Raw genomic sequence first — 14,146 nt, 5'->3', positions numbered from 1 at the left:
CTCTCCGGCAATCTCTTGCAACTCTCCGGCACTCTCCGGCAACTCTCCGGCACTCTGTGGCGCTCTCCGGCACTCTCCGGCACTCTACGGCAACTCTCCGGCACTTTCCGGCAACTTTCCGGCACTCTGCGGCAACTCTCCGGCATTCTCCGGCACTCTCCGGCACTCTCCGGCACTCCCCGGCACTCTCCGGCACTCTCCGGCACTCTCCGGCACTCCCCGACACTTTCCGGCACTCTGCGGCAACTCTCCGTTAGTCTCCGTCACTCTCCGGCCCTCTGCAGCAACTCTCCGGCTCTCTCCGGCACTCTACTGCACTTAACAACACGCAACTGCATTGTACGGCCTTCGATAAGGCTCGAAAACACTTGAAAAACGCGCGAAAACGATTGATAACGCTCGACAACGCTCGAAAATGTTCTGAAAATGATCGAGATACGCTCGAGAACGTTCAAAAACGGTCGAAAAACGCTCGATAACACTTGAAAACGCTCGAAACCGCTCTGAAAATTATCGAGAAACGCTCGAGAACGTTCGAAAACGGTTGAGAAACGTTCGATAACGCTCGAAAACGCTTGAAACCGCTCGAAAAACGCTCGATAATACTCGAAAACACTCGAAAACGCTAGTAGGGAAATGTAAAAAAAATCATACGCGAAATGACTCGGCTTATATCCGGGGTTAGGTAAGCCTCGGGAGGATTTTCGCAGTATTCGACTCTCACGCATACTTGTCGAGTGTAGCGCCGAATGCACACATACTCAACGTTTCGTCCCGTAACTTGGCGCTTGGCTTGTTGGAACGCGCGAAGATTTCTAGGAGCTATCGCACTCACACAGATTCGCTGCACGAGAGTTCCGTACGTGATATCGACGCGTGCCCCAAAGCTCCGCATCGCGTCGACTTCGAGGCAACAATGTACTTAATAGTATTAGATAAGTAGATAAAGTCAAATGGAGCGTCACGAGTGTTCATCCCTTACCATTAAAAGCGAGCAGTGTCGGTAAGCGTAGTTAAGCCATCACCGTCAACTGCCGCTTGGTATTACCATCACTAGTACGTGAGCCGCCAACGGCGACTGGTAGATGGTACCGCCATCGTGAATGCGCTAGCTCCTATCAGAAATTCGTTGCGCCGCCTTTGGGGGCAAAAAACGGTGAAAGCTAACGTACGAAACCAGAGGGCAGCACAGGATGCGATCGCATGATCCTGCCCGTGAGCAATCTCCCAACTCATCTCTGATACATCTTCCCGACATCAGAGGGCACGACTTGCATTTGCTTCGTGCAGTTCGCCACGTTGGAAGGTGACGGATTGTTACAGATGTATTTGTGTAGTTACAAATTATAATATTTAAGTGTCAATCCAAGCTGAAAAGTATCAGGTGATCCTCAGTTAATGACATTAGAATTTTTTGGAATCGTTTTACCTCTTTTGTCGTATTACATGAAATTAAGTTTTCCTTGATATTTAATCAAATTTGGTACATCATAACCCAAAAGAAACAGACGTTCATACATTTTTCTATAATTACATAATTCCCATACTAAAGTTCACTTTAAACCGATTTTTAGGTTACTGGAAAAATTAACGTTAAAAACGGCTTTTATGGTGTGGCATGTAATTGCACGAATACAGATATTTTGGGAATCGAATTTGATGGCTTGTCACTTTAATCGTTACTAACAATTTGACATACCAGTAGAAGGAAAGTCATTTTACTAGTTATAATAATTACATTTGTAGGTATCAAGATGAAGGTGAAGGAGTTGCTCAAAACTGTAAATGTGGCATGGTCACCACCCCAGCAATATCCGATATTGCTGGCGGCAGGGACTGCGGCACAGCAACTCGATGCTAGTTTTAATACTTCCGCTAGTTTAGATTTGTACTCACTGAATCTTCAGCAACCAGGTTATGAAATGGAGTTACAAGCAACCGTTCCTAGTGAAAACCGGTAATAAGCAAATTTCAACGTATTTTGTTATGTATAAATTTGACAGATTTAATAGTGGTATAATTTCAACCTTTCAGGTTTCATAAAATAATTTGGGGAGCCGGTGACGACAATTCTCCTGGGATTATCGTCGGTGGATGTGATCACGGGATTATACAAATTTATTCTGTTGCTAAAGTGCTTGCAAAGGAAAGCGATTGTTTAATAAGTACTCCTAGTAGGCACACAGGTCCTGTGCGCACGATGGATTTTAATCCCTTCCGAACAAACTTATTAGCAACGGGTGCAACAGAAAGTGAAATTATTATATGGGACATGAGTAACACTAATAATCCAATGGCACCTGGCCCTACGAGTCAACCACTAGAAGATGTACAGCATATTGCATGGAATAAACGAGGTGTGTTCATATTGTTTATATCGATTTGATGTATAAAATGAAATGTTGCTGAATTGTATGCTCTCTTTTAGTGCAGCATATCATAGCTTCTACATTTTCGCAACGTTGTATTATATGGGATTTACGGAAGAATGAACCAATAATCAAACTTACCGATGCCAACTCAAAGGTGTTTACTGATACTCGATAAATCGCTTAACACATTCTGTAATAGTTCATTCATTTTAACTTAATACACGCAGGTACGGTGGAAAGTAGTTCAGTGGCATCCGGATATAGCGACGCAATTATGCCTTGCTTCGGAAGAAGATCAGTCACCTGTAATTGAATTATGGGACTTAAGATTCGCAACATTACCTCTAAAAACACTGAGAAGTCATCAGCGTGGAGTACTTTCAATTGCATGGAATATCAACGACTCGGATCTGTTGCTGAGTAGCGCAAAGGATAACAGGATTTTGTGTTGGAACCCAAATTCAGATGCTCCGGTATGTTTGTTCATGTAAATTTTTATTTACAAGTTAACTCTTTTATGTTCTGAATCCCTATTTATGATTTTTGACAGGATGGAGAAGTGATTTGCGAATTGGCTCAAACAAATCAATGGAACTTCGACGTAGCGTGGTGTCCTCGAAATCCTGGTTTAATTGTGGGAACAGGCTTCGATGGGCATGCAGTTGTCTATTCCCTCCTCGGCGGACAGTCTCAAGCTTCGACAGAAACGTCGAAGAAATTAGTCGACTCTTTTCCAGGAATGGATCCGTTTACTCAACCAGTTCCCCAACAACCCACCGAAGCGGCAGTTTTACTCAAAAAAGCACCAAAATGGTTAAAAAGACGTTCAGGGGTTTCATTTGGCGTAAGTGGTCGTTGCTTTCAGTGAGAAATACTTCAATGCATTTTTAATATAATACATAAATTAACATTTCTTCCAGTTCGGGGGAAAACTGGTAATATTTGAGAATGAGACTGCAGATCCTACTCTTCCGATGAAGGCTACTCGAACGGTTATTATTTCACAAGTAATCACAAATCCAGAATTAGTCCAACGATCTAATGAACTGGAAGCGACCCTCAGAAGTGAACAATTCATTGATTATTGCCAAGGAAAAGCCGATAAAGTCGCGGACGACCATGATAAAAAATTATGGGACTGCATTGGGGCATACTTTCGACCAAACGTCACCAAAGAGTTGTTAGAAGTGTTGGGGTACAATTTAGATGTCATGCATAACAAGTTAAGTCAGTTTATCCCACAAGATGTTGACGCCATCACCGAGGGTGTTGCAAAATTAGATCGGGTGAGTTAATCGTCATTGCATCCTGTTTTGTATCTATTTAAACTACACTTGAGGTTTTGATAACCAATGTCTATTAGATTCTAACCATACTTGCATAATTAGATTCACAATGGTAACGTTTTCGACGGAAGTGCAGCTTTTGACGCCATTGCTCAGCAGGAACAGAATAGAAAATCCCCTGCTGTCAAACCCGTGGAGACTAATTTTAAAATAAATACTACCGATGGTAAATGTTATACTCCTTTTGCCACTAAATTTTAGTTTATGTACAGCCTACGATAAGCAGCTTTCTAACAAATGAAATTCAGTTTTATACCAAATACGTGTTTCTTAGAAGAATTTTTCTTTTTAACTTGTATTTTAGACGAAGATGGCCTCATAACGCAGGCAATTTTAATTGGAGACATCGAAGCTGCCGTCTCCTTATGCTTCGCAAGCAAGAGATATGCAGATGCGATGATTATTTCTATCACCGGAGGCCCAGAATTACTGGCTAGGTCACAACGCAGATACTTTGCAGAACACAGCGGTTCCCTTAATTTTCTTATCGACTCGTTGGTGAACGAAAACTGGGTGAACATCGTTAAGAACTGTGACATACGTGACTGGAAGGAGGCATTAATAGGAGTGTTTGCAAATGGCAATTCTGAAGAATTAAGCGTGCTTTGCGGTAAAAAAGAACACGTTTATTTTCCTTTTTGTGTAAAATATATTAACGAGTCCAGTTTATATAAATGTGGTCCGTTGCAGACATGTTGGGAGATCGGCTGGCATCCTCCGATGACCCATATCTCAGAAAGCAAGCCCAAATCTGCTACGTATGCTCTGGAAACGTGAACAAGTTGGTTGCAGTGTCGAATGCCAATATCCAAGAACTCGCGGAACTGGTAACGATAATGCAGAAAGCTTTGGAACACGTAGGGATTAGAGCTTCTCGAACCGAGGAGAACGTCGCTTTGGTTATATCTCAGTATGCTGAAATGTTAGCTGCCGAAGGGAATTTTGAGTCTGCGTTGAATTATTTGGGCAGCAGTCAAGAGCCAAGAATCATCACGCTGCGAGATCGGCTGTGTCGAGCACTGGGTTACATACAGCCCGAAGCCCAGCGGAATATGTCTAGAGAACCTGCTTCGAGGAATTATTATGACCAATCTAGGAAACCCCAACCGATACAGCAAAATGTATACCCAACTGTACAACCTACTCAGTCTACAAATCATTGGAACACTGCTCCAACGAAATCCTATGGAAGTAATATCAACCAATATAGCCCGATGCAGGCTCCGCCTTTGGCAACTCCAACTATTCCAGCAATGCAACCTCTTTCGCACGACCAATATTCAAATCAGCAATCGTATGGACAAATTCCTGGTCCATTACCTGCTGCGCAGCCACCTCCACCACCTCCACCTACATCAGGATCGAGCCTTGGGGGATCACGACCATCCAGTGTCGGGCCTCAAACACGATCTAAACATATTGTAGATCCATGTGTCAAGTCGAGCTCAACCTACGGTCAAAGTGGTTTTTCTCAGCCACAAATGTACAATTCTCAACAAGTCTCACCGATCCCAGGTTACTCGTCACAAAATATCTATCAGCCACAAACTTCGATGCCTCAGAACCCATATGCAGGACATGTACAGAACCAAACGTTCAATTCGCCCTTGCCAGAGCCACAGAGAGACGTTCAGTCTGGAATTAATGCTCCAGAACTGTCAAACACCATACAACAGCAATTTTATAATCCCATTAGATCTCAACCACCTACGCAAATGCAGTCTTATAATAATGAAAGTGTCTACCAGTCTACGATGCAACCGTCTGGATGGAATGATCCACCTATTGGAAAAAGTTCGCGAACACAGGTTAGTTTAATCTATGAATTAACTTAACCTATAAAAGCTTGTAACATGGGTCGTTGTCTTCCAAAACGATAAAAAAATTCAGTGCATTAAGTATAATACAATTAGTTAAAGAGTATCGTATGTGTGAATGTGTTTGGCGCGAAATTCTACGTTGAAAGGTGATTATTAGTATTTAGTTATTTTAGAACTCTACGAGTAGAGGCAATAATGCATTCCGGTTATTAGTTAATTTGTTTTGTACATTTGATGTAAGATTGCAATTCAAATCACTGATACATTGTCCGTTCGAATGATGTAGCCAGTTCTGGCACTATACAACAAAAATGAAATGTCTGCGGAACACGCTGGTACCAGGAAGTGGAAAGCAATGCATTCGAAGAGTAGTGACTCGAAGGTAGCTGACTTCCTATAATCAGAGTGCTATCCTTGCCGAATTTTAAATTTGTTATTCTTGTCAATTATAGTTACAATCACCCTCGAATTGGTAGAATTCCCTAAAAGACTACAAAGACAGTCTGATCGATTGTTACGTAATCATTAGTTTTCATTGTGATATTGTATTAATTACCATAGTGTGATATTTAACGCAATAGAATTCTCTTTCATGCAGCCAGTTATCATTGTACTGAGTATTGTCGCTGCTTTCATTTCCTGCCTGACTCATCGTAACAATGTAACCATCATTGGACGAGTCGATACAAAAATATTTGTTCTTTCAGTCTAAGCCAGAATTTCAACCACAGAATCCAATTCTTCATCCTCTCTTGGGAGCTTCGCCTCAACAAGATCCGAATGTAAGTACATTTGTGTAGCGAAGTCTGTAAGAATGTGTATATTAATTAAATTTAATCGACCCATTTATTTAGATGGTACAGGACGGTTATTACGGTGACTCTCAAATTCCTTACAATCAGCAGCAATATGGCAATCAGATGCAGAATTCTGGAATTCCCATAAATAGATCGATGGAACCCCTGCAACCTGCCCAAGTTGCTCAATCTGCACAGCCAGAACCTGAAAAGCCAAAGGCACCGATACCCGAAGAGCACGTGCATCTCAAGACCGTTCTCGATGAACTGCGATATCACTGTCATGAAAATGCTAAAAACCCGGTAAGATAATAAAGTTCAACATCTTTGTATGATTCTCCCAAGAATGAAATATTTTCATTTACATTTCCAGCAAACCAAGCGAAAGCTGGAAGACGTTTCGAAGAAACTCGAAGTCTTATACGATTGCCTCAGAGAGAATAAGGTAAATAGTTGAGACTTGATTAGACAGAAACTATTCATTATTAGACGAGCATAGCCATAACAAATCTCTTAAGAAAATTACTGAACAGAAAACGATTCGTTCTTGTAATACGCTTACTAACCTATATTTTTAATAATTCCCTTTTTCCCCCTCTGGGTATTTGGCACTGATGTAATTTTTCTGCTCTTCTTACAGCTTTCACCGAATACTCTAAACGATCTGCATCAAATATCTCAAATGATTCAAACTGGAGATTACACAGGCGGGCTGAGTCTGCTCACTCGACTGGCATCAAGCGCTGACTTCAGTACGATAGCATCCTTCATGCCTGGAATTAAAGTATTACTTCAAAGTGCTCTACAATTAGGCGTCTATATTAGATAAGGGTGTAGGTACGATTGGATAATCGAGACGGCATTATTGTCAAAGAGACTGACTTGTGTACATCGAATTTTGCAGTGGGTCGCGAAATATTATTAACAATATTCGACGTGTGCACCGATGTCGGCATTCTGAAAATAAAGTCTACCATTAATGGAGCTGTGAACATTCTTGGTGTGACTACGGTTATATATCGAAAAGAATCACATAGATGTAAAGTGAGGTTAACTTTTATTGATGAGTTGCAAGTAGAAGTACTTGTATTGGATATTGCGATTGTGTAAATGGCTGTTGAATCTTAAATGATTAAAAACGTACGCTTCTTCGATCCATGTGATCGTTAGAGCACCGTGCAAATGTCAATGCCATCTTTCAAAATATTTATACGATGCCAATTCGCGTAGACGGTAGTTCACGATTGTTAATCGGGTGATTGAATGACATGATAATGCTGCGATTACGGCTGCATTATGCGATTTCACGGATCAATAATTCATCGCTGTTGTAGCGAATTGAAAATGGTTTCACGAAATTCGCTTATTACACATTACAGTGTATGCTTTACTAAACCGCATAACTTATAGCCATATGAAGTTTTTTATGTAATAAATAAATATCTATACGTTTATACACAGCTTGCCAATATTCCCAATACTTTGTAAATATATTATATAGATCTCGCATTATAAAACCGATAGTTTTAATAAACACGGAATTTAATTACAAATTATACACTCCATTGCTTCGCTCGAAAGCAATGCTGCTTTGCAATACATACTTCTACGTAATCACTGATTTTGAACGGTTGTACTGGATAAATTTTCCGGCATTTAGGAAACAACTAAACTATGCAAAATAGATGCCTTCTCGTTGATTATGAACTTTTGAAGGAGTTCTTCTAAGGGGTCGATTCCATCTCTGGCAGCTTGACGTCTCATGGCTTGTTTCACTTCTTCTCGCACTCCTTTGTCAGCACCTCTTGTTGCGATTCGTCGATCTGGTTAAAAAAAATTATGTTACATATGTATATAACATGTAAAATAGAAATTTATAATGCATTAAAATTCATTCGCGTTGTAATCGAATTCTTGTTTACAATATTTTAATGCGCACTTTGCAACAAACCAGAACCAGGGGCTATGTCTAAGGACACTCCTCCGCCATGTTCCGTCCACAGATATGTCAATTCTTCCAAAATATCCACACAGATGATATAACTTTGGAAAAGGGGATATCCAAAAGCTCCTCGACTGATAATTCGTTCTGTTATTGTCGACAAAGTCGCTGCCTCTTGTGGCCAGTCAATTTGCATTAATACGAGTGCATGTCCCAAAGCCAAGTCTCCGGTTCCCCCAGTTAATGAGAAATTATCCTGAAGTAAATTCTAAGGTAATCGAGACTTTATGCCAAATGTATGCAATTAAACTGTTTACCTTTATTGCTGATAATAATAATCTGCAGCAATATTGCAAAACGGAGTACTTGGTAAGGGCTAGGAAATGTACGTGTCGAACAGCTGGTACGGTCAACGTAGTGGAAACTTTCCCACGAGTCGAAGGCAGGTTACTGGCTATTGCCACTATACAATCTAACATAGTCTGAGAAACGGAATCTTGCTTAAAAAGATTTATTACCGAAGTTTTGTAGCCAGAAATTATTAGTGACAGGTCTTCGACCAACCTTGTAATCTTTGAGGAAGAAACATGTGCTGGCCAGGCGTAGGTTTTTGCATAAATTGTCTTCTTCTTGCTGAAGTCTTGGTAATAAATGGTGGTACATACATTTGTATACAGCTAAGTCTGTTAAAAAAGGATACAGCCAGGGATCTAGCCGTAATTGTTTGCTAAGTTTTATGAGCTCTCTTTTCAAATGTGCATTCGAATGCAATATGTCCCATAGTTCGATGGAAAGAGCTAATCCATTGCCACCGTACTCTCCGTCACTGGTTAAAACTGTTCCGATGGCATCTTCTCTTTTTCGCTTTTTAGGATTTGGTTCTAAATTTCGTACAATGCAGAATTCATTGAAAGAGGAGATAATGAGGGATTAATATTCTCTATAATATTGTAAGTTACTTACCAGCAGTGGAAACAACAGGTTCGATAAACGCTTCAACAAGACAGTAAGTTACGTCTCCTGAATTGACGAATCCTGTATGATCGTGCAGTATCCTCAGAAATACCACAATAATACATGTAGAAAGTTGACGTATTAAATTCTCATCACAATTTCCTGTTATATGAGATGCTGCGTACTGTTGTAACCTTTCGCTGTACGTTTCCCTACTCCATGGGAGAGAAAATAAACTACTCAACTCCCAGTTTAATTTCTTCCCAATTAATTCTAGTACTTGAAATAATTTATCCCATGGCTGCTGGATTTGAAAGTCTTGCGGCTGTTCTATGTAGGCTAAGTAGAATTCCACTGCTTTGCATAGTAATCTTAAGCTCAATTTTGGATTCAAGTCAACTGGAGCAGCACCGAGAAGAGGCAGCGCATCGCAAGCTAACAGACGTCTAAATCCATTAACGGCATGACCGGGATGACTATGTTTCTCTGCCGTTAACAGGGTTTCTACTAAGCGAGGCTAGAAATAAATGCAATCAGTATTCTATTGATGCAAATGCATTGCTTATATATCAGGTAAATGTTAAAGAAAATACAACTACAGGATATATTTTGAATCTTACTCCATGAGTCGAAACAGTTTGAGGAAATCGATGCAGGAGCAAAAGTAATAACTTGCAATGTTCCATTGTATCCTCGCTGTGATCTGCGGTCATTATGAGCAAACGATGTTGAAGATCCTGCGGTATATGCTGAAACATTTGACATAAAAATTCTCCTTCCGAATTGCACTGCTCTGAACGTAAGCACGACGTGATGTTTTCGATTTCCTTCCATATTTCATGGTCATCCGGAAAATTCTGAAATCTGTTTACACGTTAAAAAGTAGAATAAGACTATCCTATTTAATGCCGCTTTACTTTCAGATTTCTATCAAGAAAGGGAAAAAATTTTGATTGAACTTACATTTCGCTAAAACACTTTGCGGCCTCCTTCACGTTTTTGGAAAGCTTTTCAATGTGATAAGCTTCAAACTGTTAACAAACAACTAATTATAACATGAGATTTATTTTCAATTAAAGTCTAAATTATAAAAGTGTCGTAACACGGTATTAACCTGTACTTTAAAACTATGTGGAAACAACGACTTCGCAGTGATCAACCAGGACTTTGCAGCGTACATATCATGTGGCAATGCTTCCTTAGCTCGTGAGATCAAATAATCCTCCTTTGATCGCGGATTTTCACCAGGTGCTGTCTTTTCAAGCATTGTGAAATCGCAATTTGATTTCGACTTGACAAGTGTTAACAAATACAATCGACTGCAATACTTTGATATAGGTTATGATTCCATAAACATTAAAATGTTATTTCTTACATGTTACACTCATATCTTTATTATATTAACAACGCATTGATTTATCTTAATCACATTCATTTCGGTTTATAAATTGTTGTAATAAAATATCTGATGTCTCGTTTATGTTGTAATTAACTGTTTATTCTTTTGAGGTTAATTTTTGCCGTCCCCAAATTTACGAATATTTTGACGGTGCCACTAAATTGCTGCACGACTCCATGACCCTGTCCGTGAGCAATCTCCCAACTCATCTCTGTTGCTCATAGCAGACTCATCTCTTCTGTTAATCAGCTCAGAGTTATCAGCTTCACGTTATGTTTCCCGCGAGTAGGAGTCTCGTCGGTTACGTGTTCCGTGGTGCTTTGCAAGATTCGAACCGGCAAAAGTTTTGGAAAGGTATTTGTAGTTTTGAAAATGAAAGTACTTGGTAATAGAGATGGATTTATGGCGATTTTTGCGTTCCAAGTAGATTTTCAATCAATACCAAGGGTATCAAATAGTTTTAAGGCCTAAATGTTGTAGTTCCGTATCATTAGAGGTTATGTGAGTTACAACTGAGGGTAAAGTTCTTTTTTTCTGCTTGTATCACGACGTTTAGGGTTAAATCTGGAACATGTTTGCGATGTTACTTTCAAACTTAAAAATTTTTGTGGTTATAAATGGTACGTTGTTTTTAACAATCCTCTATTTGTTAGCGTTTACATCTACTACCACTCACCCAACGAAAATGACTACACCGTTGGACCAAGTTCCTGATGTCGATATCGACCCCAGTGGCGTATTTAAATACATCTTGATCAATGTTCACGACGATAAGAACGACAAGAGCAAACCCATCGTTAGGGGCTATGCTAGATCGACGTGGCATGGTAAGTGAATTTTGTTAAATTGAATTAATACACTTAGAACATTGAATGAAATTGTATTAATGATTAACGATTTGATTGCAGCTTGATTATTAGTTGATCGGTACCAAAAGTAATAAATCTCATATGCAATGCTATTAATTTTCAGCCAGAATTAAATAAGATTAAATATATTTCTTATTCGCTAAAATGGCTATTAGTAATTTCATGTTTCTAAGATAATGGTATTCTTACCTGCAATGGAAGATATTTTAAAAAGTATTCCGTTTCCTCTTTTAACCGTACAGTTTTGCATATAATGCTATTTTTATTGTAGACATTACATGTTATGCATATAATAAAAATGAATCATACAATGGTATAGTATTCTAAGGACACCCTAGTAATTCAAAGTTTGATGCACGCCCCGTACATTCACTGAATCGTAACACATGCATACGTTCATATTCAATGGAACAAGAGAGAAAATGATGAGCCTCGATAGGCCTCGATTCAGGTAATCGTAAGATTAATTCAGTAACGAGTTTTCAGCATTCTTCACAAACAGAAACAGTTGCATAGAAAATATGATTAACAATCAGTTCACTCGTACGACATGCTGTTGCTAATAATTCTGAGGTTAATTGTAGATATCGATACGCTGTTGGGAAAATATGCCTCTGACTTCATCGGCTGTACAAGCATGAAAACAGCATACTGGCAGTTAGACCATGATGTCTCACATTTTTCTTCTCGAGTATTAAAATATCCTTACGATACGACGTCCTTACGTGCACACACATGGATTATGCTCACTGTTCCTCTTTTCTTCGAAACGAAAGGAACCGCTATAAACGAAACGGGGAAAGACTGATGATTCTCCAGGAAACGTACAAAGAAGATAGGAAAATATATCTGCTTTTAAATTTGCAGTAAATTTTAGAGAGAGGTTAAAATCCTGTTTCGACCTCCCATCCGTAGTGGTTTCGCTTGAATAAAAATTGACGCTGTAGACCATTCGACCGCTGATAACAGTAACTAAGGCGCCAATCTTCGAGTTCCAACCTCGGTGTGCCATTCAAGTCTTCGGTCTGTCGAACACTCTTCGGTCAGAAATGTCTTGGCTTGCACAACTTTCACTACGATGCTCTTCTGCAACACCACCAGGCTCGTTGAATGCTGAAGCCCCCCTTGCAGGTTTTGTTGCTCGAGTTTTTCACGTTTTTGGATTGATTGTTCTTCGATGCAGCCTGGAGTCCTTCTTCGGGGACCTCGAGCTGCCCTCAGGCACTTCCGTGCTCGCTGTATCGCTCTATCAAGTCCATATTCGATGTTTTTCTTTCCATCCGCTCGATGCTTTCCGTCTTCTGCTGGTCTTTTCTCGTCGGTTTCCCCTTATCAGACAGGACGTTTTCCTTATGGCTCGAGTCCTCCTCCGGTGGCGTTATCGTTATCGCAGATTTCGACGTTTTCCTAACCGGTGACGGGAATTTCACCAGGTCAGGGTCGTTTACACTGTGCATCAACGTGAAGGGCAGCTTCAACGAGACGTCCCCACCCATTGCGGAGATCATCAGTTTCACCTGGGGAAGAAATCCTTATGAGTGGAATAATGCTATTAAGGGGATGTGAAAGTGGCATCCGAAGAGTCCATCGTTCACGAAACTTTTCTCCGACCTGGGTGTGCTGAATCGTTTTAAACGATATCATGAATATGAAAGCTACGAAGAAGATCCTGACACCCATGAAATTTCATTTCTTATAACAAATTTTTTAAATTCCCATAAACAAATTTTTAACCAATTGAAATTTCATGGGTGTCAGGACCTTCCTTATAGCCTCCTTGTTTACATTGTGAAGTTTGAAACGATTCGCTGAACCCAGTCCGGAGAAAGTTTCATAAACGAAACCCCTTTGACGCCACTTTCACATGTTTCATTGTTCAGTCTTTTATGACACTTTTCTTTGAATTGCACGAGTCGAATCTTTCGAAATCTTCTCACGTGAATTTAGAGGCCCTGAATAAGGTCCGATACCCGTGAAATTCCATTTTTGTTCAAGCTTGTCTATTAATATTTTTAATTTTTTATCGAAAATTAAATTTCATGCTAGAATCTTTTTCAGGGCCTCAGCCATCGATTGAGGTAATTACGCGGTAGAAACGCTTTGGTCGCTGCAAATTAGGATTGTGTGGTAATTTCTAGTCGCGGAGAGTCGATTCTTTGTATTTTTCATCGTGGGATTATTTTTCACCTTGACGTAATAAGACACATAAATGGCGAAGACGTTTCTCTCCTCGGGTCCTACACCTGAACAGACCATCGTCGAGGCTAGTGTCGCACCAGGTTTGGTGTAACTATCTTCTAACGCGATCCAATTTTTTGTAGAGCTTTTCACGGGTCTGAGGGTGTAGGTCATCGACAGGGAAGATCCTGGTCCAATTGGACATCCATCCCGTGAAGAAACCAGGGCCACCACGTTTTTGAACTTCCCGTTGCTGAACATGCACACGTCGACGTGCTGGACTACGAACACCTGGAACATGTATATTTCGTAATGGTTAATGGACAGAGAATCGAAAAGGAGGGTTAAACGCTACTTTTATACGATATTTAAGGTGAAGTGAAACACGTCGAGGAACTTGATCGACGTCGGTAAAAAAGGTTCCTCTAAATACCTATGCTGCCGACGTTCGTTTTTATATCGACAACTG

The 14,146-nt window shown here is 40.1% G+C and overlaps 4 protein-coding genes across 6 annotated transcripts in view; 2 read left to right on the top strand and 2 right to left on the bottom strand.

Moving 5' to 3' along the window:
- Positions 1–1,299: 1,299 nt before the first annotated feature.
- Positions 1,300–7,682, top strand: LOC105704091 (protein transport protein Sec31A). 2 transcript variants are annotated; one of them, XM_012433015.2, is made up of 15 exons: positions 1,300–1,384; positions 1,747–1,957; positions 2,035–2,357; positions 2,429–2,526; positions 2,600–2,845; positions 2,923–3,216; positions 3,293–3,658; positions 3,761–3,884; positions 4,023–4,328; positions 4,409–5,526; positions 5,825–5,920; positions 6,246–6,320; positions 6,393–6,638; positions 6,709–6,780; positions 6,976–7,682. In XM_012433015.2, exons 2-15 carry the CDS (start codon positions 1,755–1,757, stop codon positions 7,162–7,164), a joined length of 3,756 nt encoding a protein of 1,251 aa, XP_012288438.1. In that variant the 5' UTR covers positions 1,300–1,384; positions 1,747–1,754; the 3' UTR covers positions 7,165–7,682. The 2 variants fall into 2 exon arrangements, with proteins under 2 accessions (XP_012288438.1, XP_012288447.1); XM_012433024.2 differs by lacking the exon at positions 5,825–5,920.
- Positions 7,683–7,902: 220 nt separating this feature from the next.
- On the bottom strand, positions 7,903–10,522 carry LOC105704098 (integrator complex subunit 10). Of its 2 annotated transcripts, none has more exons than XM_012433038.2 (8): positions 10,346–10,522; positions 10,195–10,262; positions 9,852–10,095; positions 9,241–9,748; positions 8,842–9,158; positions 8,595–8,759; positions 8,275–8,545; positions 7,903–8,158 (listed from the first exon to the last, which is right to left on the bottom strand). In XM_012433038.2, exons 1-8 carry the CDS (start codon positions 10,496–10,498, stop codon positions 7,992–7,994), a joined length of 1,893 nt encoding a protein of 630 aa, XP_012288461.1. In that variant the 5' UTR covers positions 10,499–10,522; the 3' UTR covers positions 7,903–7,991. The 2 variants fall into 2 exon arrangements, with proteins under 2 accessions (XP_012288461.1, XP_012288471.1); XM_012433048.2 differs by having other exon boundaries at positions 8,275–8,533.
- A 346-nt stretch (positions 10,523–10,868) lies between these two features.
- LOC105704110 (14 kDa phosphohistidine phosphatase-like) lies at positions 10,869–11,726 on the top strand. The gene is made up of 3 exons (XM_012433058.1): positions 10,869–10,984; positions 11,284–11,457; positions 11,539–11,726. Exons 1-3 carry the CDS (start codon positions 10,903–10,905, stop codon positions 11,541–11,543), a joined length of 261 nt encoding a protein of 86 aa, XP_012288481.1. The 5' UTR covers positions 10,869–10,902; the 3' UTR covers positions 11,544–11,726.
- Positions 11,727–12,464: 738 nt separating this feature from the next.
- LOC105704064 (phosrestin-2) overlaps positions 12,465–14,146 on the bottom strand; it is a 48,767-nt gene continuing 47,085 nt past the window's right edge. The window contains exons 7-9 of the mRNA XM_023431976.1: positions 13,687–13,968; positions 12,733–13,016; positions 12,465–12,694 (exon numbers count right to left, since the gene is read on the bottom strand). Coding sequence (XP_023287744.1) covers positions 12,472–12,694; positions 12,733–13,016; positions 13,687–13,968 — 789 coding nt within the window. The 3' untranslated portion in view covers positions 12,465–12,471. The remainder of the gene's footprint in view (positions 12,695–12,732; positions 13,017–13,686; positions 13,969–14,146) is intronic.

Source organism: Orussus abietinus, unplaced genomic scaffold (assembly GCF_000612105.2).
Source record: "Orussus abietinus isolate OABI.00-Male unplaced genomic scaffold, Oabi_2.0 scaffold159, whole genome shotgun sequence".
Classification (NCBI taxonomy): domain Eukaryota; kingdom Metazoa; phylum Arthropoda; class Insecta; order Hymenoptera; family Orussidae; genus Orussus; species Orussus abietinus.
The sequence above is the reverse complement of the archived record's forward strand: the minus strand, read 5'-3'. Positions and strand labels throughout refer to the sequence as shown.

Excerpts from the sequence above, each read along its gene's own strand:
- LOC105704098 (XM_012433038.2), bottom strand. The coding sequence starts at position 10,498 with ATGCTTGAAAAGACAGCACCTGGTGAAAATCCGCGATCAAAGGAGGAT. Across the intron at positions 9,159-9,240 it reads ACCTGTTGTTTCCACTGCTG|AACCAAATCCTAAAAAGCGA; the intron begins GTAAGTAACTTA and ends TACGAAATTTAG. Across the intron at positions 8,159-8,274 it reads TGGTTCTGGTTTGTTGCAAA|ATCGACGAATCGCAACAAGA; the intron begins GTGCGCATTAAA and ends TTTTTTAACCAG.
- LOC105704091 (XM_012433015.2), top strand. The coding sequence starts at position 1,755 with ATGAAGGTGAAGGAGTTGCTCAAAACTGTAAATGTGGCATGGTCACCA. Across the intron at positions 1,958-2,034 it reads ACCGTTCCTAGTGAAAACCG|GTTTCATAAAATAATTTGGG; the intron begins GTAATAAGCAAA and ends TCAACCTTTCAG. Across the intron at positions 2,527-2,599 it reads TTACCGATGCCAACTCAAAG|GTACGGTGGAAAGTAGTTCA; the intron begins GTGTTTACTGAT and ends TAATACACGCAG.
- LOC105704110 (XM_012433058.1), top strand. The coding sequence starts at position 10,903 with ATGTTTCCCGCGAGTAGGAGTCTCGTCGGTTACGTGTTCCGTGGTGCT. Across the intron at positions 10,985-11,283 it reads CCGGCAAAAGTTTTGGAAAG|CGTTTACATCTACTACCACT; the intron begins GTATTTGTAGTT and ends TCTATTTGTTAG.